The sequence below is a fragment of the Rhinopithecus bieti genome, unplaced genomic scaffold (assembly GCF_001698545.2).
Source record: "Rhinopithecus bieti isolate Rb0 unplaced genomic scaffold, ASM169854v2 scaffold_26659, whole genome shotgun sequence".
In the NCBI taxonomy this organism is placed as follows: Eukaryota; Metazoa; Chordata; class Mammalia; order Primates; family Cercopithecidae; genus Rhinopithecus; species Rhinopithecus bieti.
The window spans coordinates 23,985-43,715 of record NW_016811855.1 but is presented as its reverse complement, the minus strand read 5'-3'; the positions used below and the strand labels follow the sequence as shown (position 1 = coordinate 43,715).

At 61.5% G+C, this 19,731-nt stretch overlaps 2 protein-coding genes across 4 annotated transcripts in view; both read left to right on the top strand.

Moving 5' to 3' along the window:
- The first annotated feature begins 201 nt into the window (after positions 1 to 201).
- Positions 202 to 15,471, top strand: SDF4 (stromal cell derived factor 4). 3 transcript variants are annotated; one of them, XM_017895254.1, is made up of 7 exons: positions 218 to 311; positions 3,418 to 3,889; positions 8,223 to 8,359; positions 8,834 to 8,947; positions 13,390 to 13,548; positions 13,684 to 13,859; positions 14,656 to 15,471. In XM_017895254.1, exons 2-7 carry the CDS (start codon positions 3,564 to 3,566, stop codon positions 14,830 to 14,832), a joined length of 1,089 nt encoding a protein of 362 aa, XP_017750743.1. In that variant the 5' UTR covers positions 218 to 311; positions 3,418 to 3,563; the 3' UTR covers positions 14,833 to 15,471. The 3 variants fall into 3 exon arrangements, with proteins under 3 accessions (XP_017750742.1, XP_017750743.1, XP_017750741.1); XM_017895253.1 differs by having other exon boundaries at positions 202 to 905; positions 13,390 to 13,859; XM_017895252.1 differs by having other exon boundaries at positions 13,390 to 13,859.
- A 28-nt stretch (positions 15,472 to 15,499) lies between these two features.
- TNFRSF4 (TNF receptor superfamily member 4) overlaps positions 15,500 to 19,731 on the top strand; it is a 5,620-nt gene continuing 1,388 nt past the window's right edge. Inside the window, exons 1-5 of the mRNA XM_017895255.1 lie at positions 15,500 to 15,584; positions 18,183 to 18,384; positions 18,587 to 18,709; positions 19,251 to 19,352; positions 19,637 to 19,703. Of these exons, the coding sequence (XP_017750744.1) occupies positions 18,240 to 18,384; positions 18,587 to 18,709; positions 19,251 to 19,352; positions 19,637 to 19,703 (437 nt within the window). The 5' untranslated portion in view covers positions 15,500 to 15,584; positions 18,183 to 18,239. The remainder of the gene's footprint in view (positions 15,585 to 18,182; positions 18,385 to 18,586; positions 18,710 to 19,250; positions 19,353 to 19,636; positions 19,704 to 19,731) is intronic.

Here is a 19,731-nt window from a genome sequence, read left to right as displayed (position 1 = left end):
GGTGCGCGTGCGCACGGCGCTCCCGAGAGCGCGCCGGGGCCTTCTGCGGACGCCGAGCTCGGGGGCGCCCGGAGGCCGGCAGCTCCAGGAGCGCCTGTCACGTGGCCTCGGGCACCCTTCTCATTGGTCAACCTCGCAACCGCTTCCGCCCGAAGGAGAGATGGTGGCTCCGGCGTCCCCTCAGTGAGGTCGCGCGCGTTCGCACCGCCTCCGCCCGCAAGAAAGATGGCAGCGGCCTGATCCGGGCCCGTTGACGGCGTCACGGGCGCTTCGCTCCGGTCCTCGGATCCCGGGCGCGGGGAGGCAGGCCGGTGAGTGAGGGGCCCGGGGCGGCCGTTGCAGGCCGCTGGGCCAAGTGTCCACGCCGGCCGGACGGCGAGGGCGGGTCTGGAGGCCGCCGCCGTCTCCCGCCCTGGGCTGGGGCATCGTCCGTCCGCTCGGCCTCGAGCCCTGGCGAGACTTCGCCGCCACCGGGGCTTCCGGGACTCCGGGGGGCAGGGACGGGCCGACGACGCGGGCCTCTCCGGCCGCCGGCACGTCTGATCTTCTATTGGCCAAAACCTACGAGTGCCACCGCGAAACGGAGGCCAAGGGAGTCTGGCTGGACTCGCGTTTATCGGCGAGGCGACCTTGGACAAGCTGTCGCTCTTCCCTGCGCCTCCGCTTCCGCTTCTGAACCTCGTGGACCCTCATCACCACTTAGTAGGATTTGGAGATGTGAAGTCGGCTGCGTGGAGCCCTTGGTGCCTGGCTCAGAGGCGGTGTCATGAACCCTGTGGAGCTTTTGGAATCTAACCGTGTGTGTTAACCGCCGGAAATAGCCGCGTTCCACCCGAGCTGAAGCCCGGGGATGGCAGAGACATAGCGTCTCTGCCTGAGCTGTTCACCACGTCCGCTTCGCAAGGGTGTGTTGGCTCCTTGCTGGGAACTGAGCTGCTGGGGGATGGCGAAGCGGAAACCCCATTCGGGTGGGACAGGCCCGCCCCGCTGTGCTGCGAGCCTCGCTCACCGTGATGGATACTCTGAAGCCAGGGGAGGAAGCGCCACTTGATGGACTCCTGATATTTATAGTTATTTTGGGGTTACTTTTTCCCACCTTTTCGAGACAGGGTCTCATTTTTTTTTTTTTTTGAGACGGAGTCTCGCTCTGTCCACCAGGCTGGAGTGCGGTGGCCGGATCTCAGCTCACTGCAAGCTCCGCCTCCCGGGTTCACGCCATTCTCCTGCCTCAGCCTCCCCAGTAGCTGGGACTACAGGCGCCCGCCACCACGCCCGGCTGATTTTTTGTATTTTTTGGTAGAGACGGGTTTTCACCGTGTTAGCCAGGATGGTCTCGATCTCCTGACCTCGTGATCCGCCCGCCTCAGCCTCCCAAAGTTCTGGGATTACACCCGCGCCCAGCCTTGTTTTTGTGTTTTAAAGAGACACAGTCTCACTGCGTTGCCCAGGCTGGTCTCACCGTCCTCCTGCCTCAAGTATACTGTGTAACTCATCAAGATAAGTAGAATCAAGAACTAGCTTTGTCCTCTCAGGAACAAAGTACAGTCTCTTTGCTTTGTACAAAATGTGTTTTATGACTGTAGTTAGTGGAGTCAGCACCAGGAGGAGGTATCTTGGTTCTTACCCAGGACACTCCCCTGGTCAGGCGAGCTGGGACAACAGGAACGGAATTATACCACCACTAGGGAAGGGAAAAGCCCTCAGCCATGTTCAGAAAATCAGGCCAGGTGCGTGGCTCACATCTGTAGTCCCAACACTTTGGGAGGCCAAGGCAGGAGAATCACTTGAGGTCAGGAGTTCGAGGCCAGCCTGGCCAACATGGCAAAACCCTATCTCTGCTAAAAATACAGAAATTAATGGAGCATGGTGGCGGGGCCTGTAATCCCAGCTAACTGGGAGGCCGAGGCAGGAGAATCACTTGAACTTGGGAGGCGGAGGTTGCAGTGAGCCGAGACTGCACCACTGCACTCCAGCCTGGGCGACAGAGTGAGACTCTCTCAAAAAAAAAAAAAAAAAAAATCAGACATGAGCCCCTCACCTGGGGTTTCCTTCCTTGGGTGACCCCTCCCTGTTGGTTTGTGGCAGAGACTGCACTGACTTCAGGGCCACTTTCATGGTGGCCCCACTGGCGTTTCTCGGTGCCTGGAGGCAGCATTTCTCCGTCTAATATTACACAAGGTAGCATTCGTTGAGCGCCTACTGTGTGCAGAGTGGCAGGTGCCAGGACAGTGAAGCTGAGTAAGACGGCCACAGGAGCCTCAGTCCATGTGTGTTCAGGGAACAGCTGCAACACGGGTTGGGGGGCCTCAGCGGCACCCGGAAAGACCCACAGGTGTTTGCCGGAGGAGCAGACTGTGAAAGTAGCAAGCTCGTGGGTGGGAAGGGCCCCGAGTTTCCTTTGGGATACATGAGGCATGAGGCCCTGCGAGCCCCTGCTTCCCACCAGGACTGGCCATGCCTCGACGCCAAGACAGGCTTCTGGGCTCCACAGCCTTGGCATTCGCTTACGAGTGTGGGCAAGGGCATGTGTGTGTAATATGTGCATGCATGAGTGTGGATGTGTGTGTGCACATCTGTGTGTGGGGGCTGTGTTTGCGGGGACCAGGCCCTGACACCCTCTGCCCTTAGGGTTGACTGTCTTCGCAAAGCCGGGGGGCAGGGGGGAGCCTCCTGTTTCTTAGTGAGAAGCTGAGGCCTGGGAGGCCACATGATTTAGCTAAGGTCATAGATCTCAAGAATGTTCAAGTCAGGGTCTGGAGAGTGACCGTAACCCCATGGGTCAGTGGCATGATGCCAGGAGGGACAGAGCCGGGCCCCACAGGAAGGCTGTGCTGTAGGTGTTGGGCGGCGGGGACAGGTTAGCCCCTGGAGGTGTTGACGGTTCAGGAGAGAGCTGGAAAGATGGAGAGACAGGGCTGAAAACTCAGTGTCTGTAAAATAGGGAAAAAAGACTAGGCACAGTGACTCATGCCTGTAATCCCAGCACCTTGGGAGACTGAGGCAAGAAGATCACCTGAAGCCAGGAGTTTGAGACCAGCCTGGGCAGTACAGCAAGACCCATCTCTGCAAAAGAAAATAAAAATAAATTAGCCGGGCATGGTGGTGCGCGCCTGTGGTTGCAGCTGCTCGGGTGGCTGAGGCGAGAGCATCACCTGAGCCCAGGAGTTCGTGGTTGCGACGAGCCGTGGTCGCCACTGCACTCCAGCCTGGGCAACAGAGCAAGACCCTGTTTCTAAAAATAAAGGAAAAAATACCACGTGTGGTCTGGGGAAAACAATGCCACATGGGGTCTGGAGAAAACGGTGCCACGTGTGGTCTGGATCCTGTGAATTGAGGATGTGTTTCATGTTGCAGAATAGACGTGCTTGGGGAAGTCTTTGCTAGTCTCACTAATGACATGTCTGTGTCTCTCTGCAGACCGTGAGCTGCTCATCCCAGCCTGTAGCTGTCCTGGGGACACAGAGCCCTCTGTGGTGCCTGGGGCTTGGATTGGAGCCAGGACCTCACTTCCTCCTCTGCCCCTGCCCCTCCCAGCACCTAGCCCACACCCTACAGCCCACCCCATGGTCTGGTCCTGGGTGGCGATGGCGTCCAGGTGGGGTCCCCTCATCGCCCTGGCTCCACGCTGCCTCTGGCTCCTGGGGGCGATACTTCTGATGGATGCGTCAGCACGGCCTGCCAACCACTCGTCCACTCGAGAGAGGGCGGCCAACAGGGAGGAGAACGAGATCCTGCCCCCGGACCACCTGAACGGGGTGAAGCTGGAGATGGACGGGCACCTCAATCGGGGCTTCCACCAGGAGGTCTTCCTAGGCAAGGACCTGGGGGGCTTTGATGAGGACGTGGAGCCGCGGCGGAGCCGGAGGAAGCTGATGGTCATCTTCTCCAAGTAGGTGCCGCGTGTGCCCAGGCTGGGGGCCGCTGCATGCTCTCGCCCGTGTGTTCCTGTCCTGGCTTTGCGCAGCGGGGGGCGCCACATCCTGCGTCAGGACCTGCCGGGCTGCGAAGGCGTGCCGGTGATCAGCGCCACTTCCAGCCTGCTGTGTTTGCACTGAGGCCTGTGCTGGCAACCCGGAGCGGCTTCTTGAAGGCCCTGGGTCCGGTGAGGGCTCAGAGGGCCAGAGTGGGCTGCGTGGCTGTCCCTAGGACAGCCTGGAGGAGGAGCCCACCCAGCACTGCGGTGGTCAGTGTCCTCCATGCTGAGGGGCAGATGCTGGCCACGGGCAGCCTCTGCAGGCTGCAGCACCAGTTGGACGAGGCCTGGCTGAGGAGTGAGGGGCAGCCACAGGCAGCTGGAGAGCTGGTACAGGGTGCTCTGGGCTCCTCCTGACACGCCCTCTACCCTGTGTGTCTGGAGTCCCTGTCACACTGGGCAGTGTGTCATATGTGGGCTGGGGGTGTGTGGGGTTGGCTTGTTTTGCTGGCCTGTTCGAGAGCAGAGCTGTGCTGTCAGTGGCCCATCCTTGGCCATCACTGCCTCCGCCCTGCCAAGTCCCCGAGGCGCTCTCGCTGCCTCTGTGCCTAGTGCCGAGCTTTCTCCCCCGACCCCATCCTCGAGTCTCGGGAGCCTTGTGTAAGGGATCTAAGATGAGTCAACCTGACCACTCACCCACAAGGAGCCAGGTCCTGCACGGGAGCCTTACTCCTTGTGGCACAGCCAGGGTGCCCTGCGGTGTGGCCCTGGAGCCCATGTGCACTCAGCGCTGGCCTCACTCCTGGAGGCAGAGCAGGGTCAGGATGTGCCTGTGAGTCCTCCAGGCCAGCTGGGGTGCTGGGCAGGGAGCCAGGTGCAGGTGAGAGAACACCCTGGGCCTCCTGGGACCTGTGGGACCCAGACATACGGAGGCAGCCCCTGCCACAGGGCCTGGCCACAGGCTCACCTTCCCGCAGGGCCTGGTGCTCCAGGGCCAGTGCAGAGGGGCAGGTGGCAGAGCTGGTGAGCAAGGGGGTCGGACAGGGCTGGGGCCCAGGGGTGCAGGTGCAGGTAGGGAAGGTGTGAGGACTGGCCTGGCTGTGCCAGGGCCCTGGGCTGAGGGCCAGGCAGGAGGGCCTTGAGGATCCGGGTTTTTGGGTGGAGCACAGGTGAGCTGGTGGGACAGAGGCATGGTGCCAGCTGGAGGACCTGGGCGCCAGGTGTGGCGTCCCTTTGCCCCTCTCCCCAGATGGCGTGGTTCAGGGATCCTTTCGCAGCCTGAGTTCACTTGGTGGTGACCTGACCAACCATGAAGAGGTTGCTGGTGCTCCCTGGGGCCTGTCAGGTTCACTACCCCTGAGCTCACGAAGGCCTGGCTCACGGTGTCACGGGGGGAGGGTCCCCGTCCCTGCTCGGCCAGTGCTGGGGGTGGGCTGCATGCCTGAGTGAGGGGAGTTGAGGCGTCTGCTCGGTGCATCTCCGGCTGGACTGGGCTTTCTTTTTTGTGCCTGTAACGAAACCCGGAGCCGTCTCGTTTGAGGAGGAGGCGGGCGTGGAGGGTGGGACGTAGCAGCAGGTCTCCGGGTGTCCCTGACACCAGCGTCGAGCGGCGACAGCGGCCACCATGGGTGTTCAGACTTCCCTCCCCAGCATGCGGGTCCCTTCTCGCCCTGCTTCTGCGCAGGGCCCTGTCCCTCCAGGACCTATGTTCACTCAGCTGTCCTGTCTCCTCTGCCTCCTCTGGGCTGGGAGGGCATCTCAGACTCCTGTGTTTTTGTGGACGTAACAGTTCGGAGGAGGACTGAGCAGGAGGTTTTAGAATGTCCTTCAGTGGGATGTGTTTCCTCCTGACTGTACGGCGTTGAGGGTTTTTGGAAATAACCCCCAGAGGGGAGGTGCCCTGTCCTAGGGGCTTTTGAGCTTCACTTTCCTTCCCGCTTCCCAGCACCGTGAGATGCTCCAGGCTTTCCTTCCCGCTTCCTGGCACTGTGAGGTGCTCTAGGCTTGCCTCTATGCTGCCTGCCCCAGTGCAATAGCTGCCGCCTTTCCAGGGAGCCCTGGCTCCTGTGGCTGGAGCTGGAAGCCAGGGTCTGGGCACTGGGCATCTTGCCCTTGTCCTCTCAGGACTCAGAGCTCGATAACATGCGTGTGCACCAGCCCAGTCACGTCTGTGTGCTGCCAACCCTGTTCATGTGTGTGTGCTGTGTACACGCGGGTACTGGCCTGTGTACCTGCATGTGTGTATGCCAGTCCATGTACATGCACCGCCCTGCAGCCATGTTTTCAGGCACCTGAGTTTGGATGACCGACTCCTCACTGACATCTTGACTGGAATCCTGCGCCACGTGGTTCTTTCCACCTTTTTGTTCTGCTCGTGTGCACCTATGTCTGTGGCGCATGTGGAGCATGTGGTGTCTGTGGCGTGTGTGGAGCACGTACAGCGTGTGGCCCGTGTCTGTGGCACGTGTGGAGCATGTGGCCCGTGTCTGTGGTGTGTGTGGAACGTGTGGCATCTGTGACCCGTGTCTGTGGTGCATGTGCTCTGTGTGGAGCATGTGGCCTGTATCTGTGGCACGTGTGGAGCGTGTGGCCCATATCTGTGGTGTGTGTGGAGCGTGGCTGGAGCAGTCGTGGATGCTGCTGTCCACGCGAGGCTCCCCAGGTGCCCCACCTGCCACACGGCCATCCAGGCGGCACCCTCCCCGGCCAGTGTGCTGTGGGGACTGTGGAGCCGAGGGTGCCTCCCATGCCCATCCATCTCTGGGCTGCTGCGGCTGCTGAGGGAGGGGCGCTTGTGAGCGGTGGCCTGGCCGCCTCCTGTGGGGATGTCTGCCCAGTGCCTCTGAGCCGTGCCTGCGGTGTGTGCACCATGGAAGCTGGCCTGGCCCAGGTCCCAGAGGCCATACCCACCCGACGAGGGCCTGTTTGCCACCTGGTAACGTGGCTGTGGCTGCCCCTGAGTGGAGCATAGAGGCAAGGGGCCAGGGCACCCTACTCTCAAGGACACTTCCAGCAAATGCACCAGCCAGGGTCTCGAGACCTTGCACCTCTGGAAGCCCTGCCTCCCAGCGCTGTTGACCTGCGGGTTAGGTTTCCAACAGGTGAGCTCAGGACACGTGCAGCCTCAGCAGGGGCAGGTGCTTGTGGCTTCCACGAGGACATGATGGTAAAGCCGAGCTCTGTGAAGCTGGGATGGAAGTGACTTGTCCTGGGGCTTGTGGCCTCCTGACCTGGCCTGTGCTGGCCCTGTGTCCTCAGTCTGTGTCCCTGTCCCCCAAGTCTTTGGACACAATGTTAAGTCCCCACATGCTCTTTTTCCTCAGTCTTATCACTTGATGTTTATATGAAGGGTTTTGTTTTGTCTTGTTTCGAGTCAGGGTCTTGCTCTGCCGCCCAGGCTGGAGTGCAGTGGTGTTATCACAGTTCGCTGCAACCTCCATGCCCCAGGTTCAGGCGGTCCTCCCATCCCAGCCTCTTGAGTAGCTGAGACCACAGATGCACGCCATTGCACCTGTCAGATTTTCGTAATTGTTTTTTGTAGAGGTGGGGGTCTCCCTATGTTGCCCAGGCTGGTCTTGAACTCCTGGGCTCAAGTGATGCATCCGTCTCGGCCTCCCAGCGGGCTGGGATTATAGGTGTGGCCACTGGGTCCGGCCTGTATGAAGGTTTTTCTGTAGCCACACGCGAAGCATCTAAAATAAAACATGGGCTGGGCCTGGTGGCCACACCTGGAATCCTAGCACGTGGGGAGGCTGAGGTGGGCGGATCATTTGAGGTCAGGAGTTTGAGACCAGCCTGGCCAGCATGATGAAACCCTATTTATACTAAAAATACAAAAATCAGCCCGGCGTGGTGGCGGGCCCCTGTAATCCCAGCTACTTGGGAGGCTGAGGCAGGAGAATCACTTGAACCTGGGAGGTGGAACTTGCAGTGAGCCGAGATTGCGCCATTGCACTCCAGCCTGGGCGACAGAGTGCGACTCCGTCTCAAAAAATTAAACGTGAAGAGTGTGACTTTTGGAAGCTGTGGTTGGAGAGCGGGGTCTGGTGGTGATTCTGTGTGATGGAGGGGGAGGGTCCATGCATCCCCCTGGGGAGGGGACCGTGGCATCCACCTTCCCCAGTGTCTCTGGCGTGCCCCCCACCCCGACTCCCACGTCCCAGATGTTTCTTGCGTCATCCGGTGGAGCCTGTCACCATTGGTGGCAGGTTCACACTGCCATGGAGTACTGGGCTGGTGGCGTCCATCTGGCTGTTCAGGGTCCTGGGGGCCCAGTCTGATGGCCGCCTGCCCATCTGCTGTCCTGCAGGGTGGACGTGAACACCGACCGGAAGATCAGTGCCAAGGAGATGCAGCGCTGGATCATGGAGAAGACGGCTGAGCACTTCCAGGAGGCCATGGAGGAGAGCAAGACACACTTCCGTGCCGTGGACCCCGATGGGGATGGTACTGCGGCCTGGCCGGCGTGGGTGGGGCGGTGGGTGGGACGGGCAGGGCCATGGGCCTTGCCTGGTGCCTGGAGGGCAGACAGGCCAGTTCTGAGGGATGGGCGGCAGGGAAGCATCAGCCGGAGACCCCGAGGTGCGGTGGGGCGCGTGAAAGCTGGGTTCGTGATGCCAGAATCTTGGTGACAAAGACATGAGCACCAAGCACTGGGCGTGGCCCATGGAAGTTGCCTCTTAGGACTTTGGGGCCTTCACCTGGTGGTGTCTATGCCTCTCGGTGGCCCCGAGGCATAGACATTCCCAGCTGGCCTCACAGGTGAGGAGGCGGGTGCGGGGTGCTGGCCGGGAACTTGGGGCTCCAGACACTGGCATCCTGCCGCCTCCAGCCTGGGCAGCAGAGCAATACCCCATCTTAATGGAAAAAGAAGTTCGGCTCAGTGTCAGACATCCTGACAGGCGTGACCTGCTCTTCCAGGCCACGTGTCATGGGACGAGTATAAGGTGAAGTTTTTGGCGAGTAAAGGCCATAGCGAGAAGGAGGTTGCCGACGCCATCAGGCTCAACGAGGAGCTCAAAGTGGACGAGGAAAGTGAGTGCTCAGCCAGGCTCCTGCCGCAGGCCTCAGGCCTCCCATGCGTGCGTGTGTGCGTGTCGTGTGTACGAGTGCGCCGTGCATGTGTGGGTGTGCTTGTGAGTACATCCGGGTGGCTGTTTGTGTGTGCTCGTGAGTACATGCAGGTGAGTCGCCCTCACGCCCATTGTATGTGCTCATGCACACGTGTTCATCCTAACTGTATGGCCCAACCTGAGTGGTGGTGGCTGTCAGAAGGGAAGTGGATGAGGCCATTTCCGACCCAGGCGCCACCCAGGGGTTTGGTGGGGAGCGTGTGAGCTGTGCCCGGGCGGCTCTCAACTCTGCTGGTCACGGCACCTTCACGGCCGTTGTTCAGTTAGGTCCTGCAGAGAATCTGAGGCTGTGCGTCTGGGGTGGGGCCTGCCCCATACTCCGAAGGCCACCTGAGGCAGAGTTTCCCAGGGAGCGGGCATGGCCTGTGCCTAAGGGCTTGGCCCTGTGGTTTGGGTCTGCTGGAGACATCTCTGTGGCCGTCAGGTGGTCACCAGAGTGGTCAGGTCCCGGGGGGAGGCTCTTCCTTGGGTCTGGGGTGTGGCCGTTGGTCGGCAGGGCAACCTCAGCCCTGGGCGGGTCTCAGCTGGTGCCTCTGTGTGAAGAGGGTGGGGCCAGGTGGGGCCCGGCACCCGGGCTAAGGCCAGGCGAGGGGAGAGCCAGGCCACCCTGCACAGGGGCAGGTCTGGGGGCGCTGTCCGGGCAGAAGCCCCTGCTGGCTCAGTCGTGAGGCACAGTTGAGCGGTTCTGCGGCTGCCACCCTGGGGCTCTGCGTGCCCTTCCTGGTTGTGCCTGTTGTCTGGTTTGGGCTTTGTGGAGAATGTGCGGTGACACCTGTTCCTTCGCATCTTGGCTTCCTGGGGCGGCATCTCTGCTGCCTGCGGGGCTGGTCACGTGATATGGGGCCGCTCCTGGCAGGCTGGGCGTATCTTACACCTTTATTTTTTGTGCCTGCTCAACCTATCAGTAGCACACATTTCCTCACCAGAGTCTGAAGGCAAACCACCCCTTAATTTCTTTCTTTTTTCTTGAGATGGTCTCACTCTGCTGCCCACCCTGCAGTGCAGTGGTGCAGTCTCAGCTCCCTGTAGCCGTACCTTCCCGGGCTCAAGGCGATCCTCCCACCTCAGCCTCCCAGGGGGCTGGGACCTCAGTCACCATCACCATGCCGGGCTGATTTTTGTATTTTTTGTATGGACGGATTTTGCTCTGTTGGCCAGGTTGGCCTGAAACTCCTGGACTCAAGTGATCCGCCCACTGCAGCCTCCCAGAGGGATCGGCGTGAGCCACTGTGCCTGGTCTTAACCTCTCTTTTTTTAATTTTTAATTTTTTATTGTTTGAGAGTGAGGGTCTCACTGTTGCCCAGGCTGGAGTGCAGTGGTGCAATCTCGGCTTTCTGCAGCCTCCACATCCTGGGCTCAATCTGTCCTCCTTGGAGAATAAAAAAAGTAAAGGTGTAAGATACGTTCCTGCCAGGAACGGCCCATATCATGTGACCAGCCCCCATGGCGGGGCGGCCTCCTGAGTAACTGGGACCACCAGTGCATGCCACCATGCCCCACTGATTCAAAAATATATGTTTTGTAGACACAAGGTCTCCTCATGTTGCCTTAGGCAGGTGTCAAACTCGGGGTTTGAGAGGGTTCAAGTGACCCACCCGCCTCGGCCTCCCCCCGTCCTGGGGTTGCAGGCATGAGCTCGTGTGCCTGGCCTTGACCTTCTAGAATGATGTGGAGACTTTTGAGCCTGTTGGCTCTGCCTGTCCTCCCAGTTCATGTACTCTCATCTGGAGTTTGGTCGTGTCCTTTCTAAATTTTACCAATTGGACGTTAAAAAAACTAAAAAAGGCCGGGTGCAGTGGCTCACACCTGTAATCCCAGCACTTTGGGAGGTCGAGGCAGGCGGATCACGAGGTCAGGAGATCGAGACCATCCTGGCTAACACGGTGAAACCCCATCTCTACTAAAAAATACAAAAGCTAGCTGGGCGTGGTGGCGGGCGCCTGTAGTCCCAGCTACTCAGGAGGCTGAGGCAGGAGAATGGCGTGAACCCGGGAGGTGGAGCTTGCAGTGAGCTGAGATCGCGCCACTGCACTCCAGCCTGAGTGACAGAGCGAGACTCCGTCTCAAAAAAAAAAACTAAACTAAAAATAAGAGGATCTCCCTGCGTTGCCCAGGCTGGTCTCGAACTCCTGCCTCGGCCTCTCAGCATGCTGGGATTATAGGCACAAATCCCAGTACCCGACCAAATTGTATGTTGTTATTTCCTTTCCGAAAGAGTGGTTTACATTTTCCTCACCGCACACGGTTTGTGCCTCCACTCCGGGTCCCGCGTTCCCTGCCGTCCTGCCGGCACCTTTAACCTTCGTCCCGTTGGTGAGCTTTGGCGCAGCAAGTCCAGCCTGTTGGTGATGTGCTGGGGTGGGAGGCCCTTGTGTTTGCCCGCCCCCCAACTCCGATTGTGTCTGTCTGTCCTTGGTGCCATTTTCTGCCCAGGACATGTCCCACCTTGACCTAGAGCTCTGTGACATCCCTCTGAAGCCTTCGTCTGCCTTTGGGGCTCAGCAGAGGTGTATTTAGAATTCACTCTGCGTTCTGGAGGTCCCCGTGCGTGCTGAGGTGCCGTTCCCTGCCCAACCGTGTCTGATCCGTCTTGGCCCCCCCGACCTCAGGGTGCCTAGGACCCCCCCACCCCTTCGAGTATTTGGTTTCTGGCTCGGGAAGAGCAGCTGCCGGGTCCTGGAGGGAGGGCCTGGGAAGCACTGGCAGGCGTTGCTCCTGTGACCTCCGACCCCTCCCTGCATGGCTCCTGTGAGGGCCATGGCATGAGTCCTGGGGCTGCTGTCCTTGCGCTGCAGACCTGATTCTGGGGACTGTGGTGAAGGCGTGGCAGGCGGGCATCGCCCCTGTCCCCCGCCTCCATTGCTACATCTCTCTGGGTCTGAGGTTGGGGCTGGGCGGCAGCTGTGAGAATCCTCTGCTGGAGAAGGCAGCTCTCAGCCGGCCTGTCTGGGGCATCTGTGCCTGTCCTGAGTGAGTCTCAGTTCGGCCCCGTCCATCCCTCCCAGGAGCTGCGGTGGAGCAGACAGGGAGGGGTGCCCCAGGACCCGCAGCCCCGTCACTCCTGTCTTCCTTTAAGTGAACTGGTCGTGTAGGAGGAGGTTGTTCAGAAAGGGATAAGAGGAGATGGCAACTGGGCTTCATCCTCCTGCAGTGACTGTGACCCAGAGGCTGCTGGGTTTGTGGCAGGGGCTGCGGCCAGGGCAGAGTTGGGCCTCACTTGCAGGGGCTGAGCCTCAACACTGGACTTGGCCACTGACCACAGCGAATCCCAAGATGGGGCAGGAGGTTGTGTTTCTGCCCTGGAGACCGAGACAGGCCCGGGCTGAGGGTGGCATGGGGCCCTTGGGATGCGTGGGGACCTCGGGGTGAGGAGGTCGTCAGGGCTGGGAGGGCACAGCGGGAGCGCGGGGGCCACACACCCAGAGGCAGCACCGTGTCCCAGCCGGGAGGCTCTGCTCAGCCCTCGTCTCAGTCATTTCTGGAAACTGTGTTTTCCTCCCTGTGACGTCACGCATGAAGGAAACGGAAAGGGCAGTGAGTCCTTCGCCCTGCAGCGCCAGGGCAGCGCCTGCGTGCGGGTGATTCGCTCCTCTGGAGGGGCAGATGCGGGTGTGTGTGTGGGGGGCCCAGGCCCATCCTGAGGGGTCCCGGGCATGAGGGGGTCTGAGCTATGTCCTGGGGGGTCTGGGCTATGGGGAGGTTCTGGATCATGTCTTGGGGTGTCTGGGCTGTGTAGGGGTCCAGGCCATATCTTGGGGTCCAGGCTGTGTGGGGGTCCAGATTCTGACTTGGGGGTCTGGGCTCTGTCCGTGGGGAGTCAGGGCCATCCATGTATTGGGGGGTCTGAGGTGGGGAGTCCAGGCTGTCTTGGGGTGTCTGGGCTGTGTGGGGGCTCCAGATTCTGTCTTGGGAGTCTGGACTGTGCCCGTGGGGAGTCATGGCTGTATTGGGGGGTCCCGGGGTAGGGGGTCCAGGCTGTCTTGTATCTGGGCTGTGTGGGGGGTCCAGACGTTTGGGGTGTCTGGGCTGTGTGGGTGTTCCGGCTGTCTTGGGGTGTCTGGGCTGGTGGTGTGGGGGGGGCCTGGGTTATATCTTGGGGGGATCCAAGCTATGTCTTTGGCGATCAGGCCTGTGGGGGGCTCTGGGTTATGTCTTGGCGGGGGGGTCCAGGCTGTGTCTTGGGGGTCTGGGCCATGTCCGGGGGACCTGTGAATCCTGGAGGGTGGGGCCCCAGTCTCGTGGGTGGCTACGTCCCTCAAGTTCAGGCAGCACCTCTCGGAGCTTTCTGGATTTGCGTGCTGGCGTCTGTCTGCCTCAATGCCCACAGGCTGCGCCCCTCTCAGCACAGGAAGTCCTGGAGAACCTGAAGGACCGCTGGTACCAGGCGGACAGCCCCCCCGCGGACCTGCTGCTGACAGAGGAAGAGTTCCTGTCGTTCCTCCACCCCGAGCACAGCCGGGGGATGCTCAGGTTCATGGTGAAGGAGATCGTCCGGGACCTGGGTGAGGCTGGGTCCAGCCTGGCTGGTGCGCCAGGGCCCGGGGACCAACGGCAGGGGCCGGGGATCGCCGGGAAGTCGGGTCAGGTCCTGCGGGAGCCCCAGCCTGGGTGTGGGCTGATCCATTCCCGTCTCGCAGACCAGGACGGTGACAAGCAGCTCTCTCTGCCTGAGTTCGTCTCCCTGCCCGTGGGTACCGTGGAGAACCAGCAGGGCCAGGACATTGACGACAACTGGGTGAGAGACAGAAAAAAGGAGTTTGAGGAGCTCATTGACTCCAACCACGACGGCATCGTGACCGCAGAGGAGCTGGAGGTGAGCCCTGGCGCAGCCACGTCCCGGAGCCAGCCCTGCGAGGCACTATGCGTGGAGGGGCCGGCGGATCTGGGCCTGAGACAGGAGGCCATGCTGGTGTCCAGCCTGAGACTCCCCCGGGCGGGTCACTGGGGCGTTTGCTCAGTGGCGTCCACCAGACCGCGTGGCCATGGTTGGCGTTTAGGTTCGAATGGATTAGAGACAGGCTAGCCTGGCCGGGCCCCATCTTCAGGTTCTCACGGCCCCTTTTGAACAGGACCACAAGGGGAAGCTCCTGCTGGGCCCAGCTTGGAGGCAGGTGCAGGTGGGTGGGGCGGGCTGTGCCACATGCCTGGAATTTACCACCTTCCTTTGAAGCGTTTTCACTGGTATCATGTGTAGGCTTGTTTGTCTCCCACTGCTGAATGAGTCATCTTGTTTTTATGTAGAATCCTGTGATCCCTGGCGACAGCCAGTGAGCCCGGCCCAGGTTAGGGATCCTTCAGAACTGGGGTCCAGGCCGGTGTAGCCCCTGTGCCCCGTGAGCCCTGCCGGCCATGGGCAGGCCTTCCAGGGCCCCAGCTTCTCCCTGCCCTGTGCTCTTCTCATTTGTGCTGCCTCCCTTCGGGAACCTTCCAGAACATGCCCACACTCCTGCTGCAGCCAGCAGGCACCTTAAATAGCCACTTCGTGTGGATGACCGCGGAGCTCGGGCCCAGCTGTTCCTCCCCTGAGCGGAGCCCGGAGGGCCTCCCGGGTGGCTGGCACTGGGAGGGGGAAAGGCGGACGCTGACCTGTGTGCCCCGCTCGCCCGCAGAGCTACATGGACCCCATGAACGAGTACAACGCCCTGAACGAGGCCAAGCAGATGATCGCGGTCGCCGACGAGAACCAGAACCACCACCTGGAGCCCGAGGAGGTGCTCAAGTACAGCGAGTTCTTCACGGGCAGCAAGCTGGTGGACTACGCGCGCAGCGTGCACGAGGAGTTCTGAGCGCCCAGCCGCGCCCCACGCCGCCCCCCACGCACCACCAGAGCGGCCCCGTGGGTGACTCCAGGCGCCCTGGCTGTCCCGGACCCCAGCCCCTCCCTGCCACCCACCACCGGCCGACCGTGGCCGCCCCAGTTGATCAGCGACGAGTCCCCCCACAGCGCGCACCCCCGCAAGGCTCAGCGAGGCGTCCCCTCCGCAGCGCGCACCCCGGCGAGGCTTCTGCTGTGATGCGGCCGGGGTGCGGGGCTAAGCTGCGGCTCCGCGTCGCCTCCTCCTCCCTGGTCCCTCGAAATCGCTGCATCTCACTTCTGAGAACGAAATCTCGCTTCAGTCACTCTGTCAAAGGCGCTGACCACATCGCGGCCGGAACCCCTGGGCCCGGCCCCTCCCAGGGCCACCGCTCCGTGGGAAATAACAGCTTCTCCATTTCCTTGAAAACTGAACGATTATTAAAAATAGATTAAACTTCGCTGGAAATGAGTAGCCAGGAAGTTCAGGGGAGGGCGCCTGGTCCTTCCCGGCCTGGCAGGTTGGAGCCACCCAGGTCCCACAGCTGCCACCGAGAAAATGCGAATATTTGTTGTGACAAGAATCACATTAATTTACTGTAAACATAGTTGCCTTTTTTGGTCAGCTTCATTCTTTGGGTGTGAAACAAAACACAACACCAGCGTGGCACATTTGTGGTCAGAGTTTCCACTGGAGCGCTGGAGGCTGGTGCTGGGTCAGGCGGAGGTCGTGGTCCGTTGGAGGTGATTCTCCTGGCCGGCAGGGATGGCAGGGGCTCTGGGAGGACAGAGGGCAGCGCTGTGTGTGTGAGCAGGGGTCCTGGGGGCAGCAGAAGTGTCCATTCAGTTTGGGGTTTGGACATTTAAGGCAGGAGCCAGAGCCACCTAGGGGAATTTTGGGTGGAGAATGGCAAGGCCTTCAGTTGCAGAGGAGCGGGCCCAGCCCCGGGAGGGGCAGAGAATGGGGGGTGTGAGGACGGCTGGTGGGGGTCCTGCCCTGTGGCGTGTGGGGGCCCAGGTTCTTTCCTGGCTTTCCCGGCGGGAGCTCAGGGAAGCCAGGAGTGCTCCCTCCTCAGTCTGCCCTACAGTGCCTGTGTGGCCTCTGCCCAGAGCCCACCTGCCCAGGGGACCCTACGGGGCTGAGAGGGCAGGTTGGCACCTGGGCTGGTTCCCAGGCAAACAGGATTCACAGTGCCATGGCCAGGCAGGTGTTGGGAGGAAGGTCCCACGCCCTGCTGGAAGGGGCTGTAATTCCCTGGAGCCAACCTTCGGTGGCCTGGACTTTGCCCTTCCCCATCCATGGCCCCAGGCCAGAGCCAGGGACCATCACAGCCACAGCAGCTGAGGGCCGTGCACCCACCCATAAGTGGGAGGTGTGAGCTGAGATCATGCTGGACTGGACATGAGGGCGGGGGGACAGCTGGGTGTGTGGCGGCACCTGACCCCTCAGAGGTCCCGGCCACCTCCAGTCTGGTACTAGAGGAGCAGTGGCCACCCACAGGCTGCCCTGGGCCGCCCGCGACACCACTGTGGGGAGTGGGGAGCCCAGCCCCCGGGGAGGCGGTTTGAGCTGCAGGCTGCCTTGCAGACCTCGGGTGTCCTGAGCTCTGGGTTGGTGTCCAGTCTCCTGTGGCCACTGACATCCGGTTCCGTGGACACAGTGGGGCTTTCTCGGACCTGTGACCTTCAGCCCAGGACAAGGAGACCTAAGCTTCCTGGGCAGCTTCAAGCAGGAGGCGCCATGCCCTACCCTGGGGCCACTGCAGGTGCCAGCAACGTGCTGGGGGTGCCCTCTCCATGGTGCGTGGGCCCCACTCACTGCACTTATGGGCAGACGTGGCCACTTAGGCCCCAGGAGAGCAGTGTTGCCCACCAAGACCCCCAGCTCACCTGAACCTCCAAGAAACCAATTACAAATATAAGCTTTTTCTCACTGTCGGTGGGAAACCCATGTGAACGCTGGGTGGAACCTTCCAGAAAATTCCAGAACTTTCCTTTTCTGCCCACCTGGGTTGGGGTGTGCACATGCATACACAGGCACTGTCTGGGATGCTCTGAGCCCTTCCAGGATCCTCTCTACTTGTGGGGGTATGGGGAGGGTGACCAAGTTAGGGACCCTCAGTACGAGGGTGGGTGGCCTCTCCCTCCACCCACTCCCACTCCAGGCCCAGCGGCCTCCATGGCTGGGAATTTCCCCACAGGTGGGCCGAGGGCAGGCAGCTGTTTCCTGTGCTCCTGGGAGCCTGGGAGGAGGGGATTTCCAGCCCCTTCCCTGCTGCTCTGTTTCCCCTAGAGGCACCTCTCCACTTGGAACTTTAGAAATGAACTTTTGGATAATCACAGGCTGGTCACAGTTATTTGAAAGGTACAAAAGGGGCCCAGGGAGCCTCCAGCCCCGCACCTGCTTCCCAGCTCTCCAGGCAGTTCTTGTTCTCTGGGCAACCCGTGGAACCTGAGAGCTGTTTGCATAGAGGGCAGAAACCTGCCTGCGTGTCCATGTGTGCCAGGTCATCCAGGACCCACCCTCATGACCTCCTCAGAGGCCTGTCTCCAAACACTGCCACATGGGGGTTAGGGCTTCCACGCAGGAATTTAAGGGGCACAGTTCAGCCATAGACACCTGCCATGCTCAGGCACACTCAGCGTGGGCCCTGGTCACAGGTGTCTTTTTTTTGAGACGTAGTCTCGCTCTGTCGCTCAGGCTGGAGGGCAGTGGCACGATCTCAGCTTTGCAACCTCTGTCTCCCAGGTTCACGCGATTCTGCTGCCTCAGCCTCCCAAGTAGCTGGAATTACAGGCACCCACCACCACGCCCAAATAATTTTTGTATTCAGTAGAGACGGGATTTCGCCATGTTGGCCAGACTGGTCTCGAATTCCTGACTTCAGGTGATCCACCTGCCTTGGCCTCCCAAAGTGCTGGGATTACAGACATGAGCCACAGCACCCGGCCGTGGGTCTGTCTTACCATGGCTGTGGTCACTGCTGCTCAGAGCTAGTCTTGGGCACTCAAGGGGGACCATGGTCCAGCAGTGCCACAGCTCCGAAGGTCCAGACTGAACAGTTGCCACTCGTGACTCAGTGCTGCTTCAGTTTACTCACATGCTCCATGAACCTTTTTGCTGAGGGTTGAGCCGCAGGCCAGGCCCTACTGTGCCCTGGGGTCTGAACATGGTGGTCTTGGGCAGAAGAGGGCAGAAGGCAGAATAAGCCAATGCTGGGGGTGTCCAGACCCCGCCTTTGTGCCCGGCCCACAGCTAGGGTCCCCAGCCTGCCACCTACCTCCTCCCGCCTCCTCTGCCCTCCTCCCCTCTCCCCTCCCCTCCCCTCCCCTCCTCCACAGTCCTTATAGCCACACCCCGCAAGGAAAACCCAGACTCTGGCGACAGCGGAGACGAGGATGTGTGTGGGGGCTCGGCGGCTGGGCCGGGGGCCGTGTGCGGCTCTGCTCCTCCTGGGCCTGGGGCTGAGCACCACGGCGAAGCTCCAGTGTGTCGGGGACACCTACCCCAGCAACGACCGGTGCTGCCAGGAGTGCAGGCCAGGTGAGGCCCACCCTCAGGGGGGTCTGCCACCCACGGGGCACTCCAGGGACTGGGGGCTGGGGCAGGGATGGGCCAGCCAGGAGGCTGGTCCTGGGGAGGGGGCAGGCGAGGGGCCGGCCAAGCCTGGCAGAGGAGCCGTGTGGGGAGTCCACGGGCGCAAGCCCAGGGCCTGACCGCTGCCTGACGCCGGCCTTTGCTGCAGGCAACGGGATGGTGAGCCGCTGCAACCGCTCCCAGAACACAGTGTGCCGTCCATGCGGGCCTGGCTTCTACAACGACGTGGTCAGCGCCAAGCCCTGCAAGGCCTGCACATGGTGCAACCTCAGTGAGCTCCCACCTGGCCCCACAGCCCCACCCAGCACAGGGGGCGGCAGCCTGGCAGCCACATTCCCACGCAGCAGCACGGGGCCCCCACAGCCGCAGAAACGAACCTCAAACCACAGTGGGGTCTGCTCCGCCACGGGGTCCTTTGAGGAGCGGAGGCATCTCCCGGGGGCACCCCCACTCCTTCCGGGGCCCAGACTCGGCCCAGGCCACGTGGAGTCGGGGAGACCACTCTGGCCATGTGGCCTGGCCTTGCTGGCCCGAGCAGTGAGGCTGGGGGCTTGGGCCATGGAGACCCTGCCTCAGGCAGGGCTGGCGGCTGGAGGTGGTGGAGGGGTAGGGAAGGGTGGCTGGGGCTGCCACAGAACCAGCCCCAGGTTGTGGCCCGGAAGGGAGGGCCTCGGGGGCTGTAGGGGCTCCACACCTTGGGGAGGCTGCAGCCCCGCCCATGGCCCTCTGTGTGGTGGGGAGGCCAACCTGTCCTTCTTGGGGACCCTGTCCACAGCCCCCACCTGATAACCCCCTCTCCGGCCCCTGCTCAGGAAGTGGGAGCGAGCGGAAGCAGCCGTGCACGGCCACACAGGACACGGTCTGCCGCTGCCGGGCGGGCACCCAGCCCCTGGACAGCTACAAGCCTGGAGTTGGTGAGCTTGGTGGCTGCGGCCGGCAGTTGGGGGTGTCATAGCGGCTGTCTGTGACGCAGACGGGCCGTGGGCCGCAGGGAACTGGCTCCACTGGTGCCTCCTCTGGCATCCTTAAGATGGGGCTCCCGGGTCAGGGCCCACGGGTGGGATGTGGGCAGGGAGGGCTTCCAGAAGCCAAACCTACCACCCGGCTGTGGGGGGTGAGTGGCAGCCCACAGGCTCTGCCCCATGTTCCCAGCACCCAGGCCTGTGGGCAGCCCCTGACCACCCTATCTTTGTTGCAGACTGTGCCCCCTGCCCTCCAGGGCACTTCTCCCCAGGAGACAACCAGGCCTGCAAGCCCTGGACCAAGTGAGGGGCTGGGGTGCTGGGGGTCCTA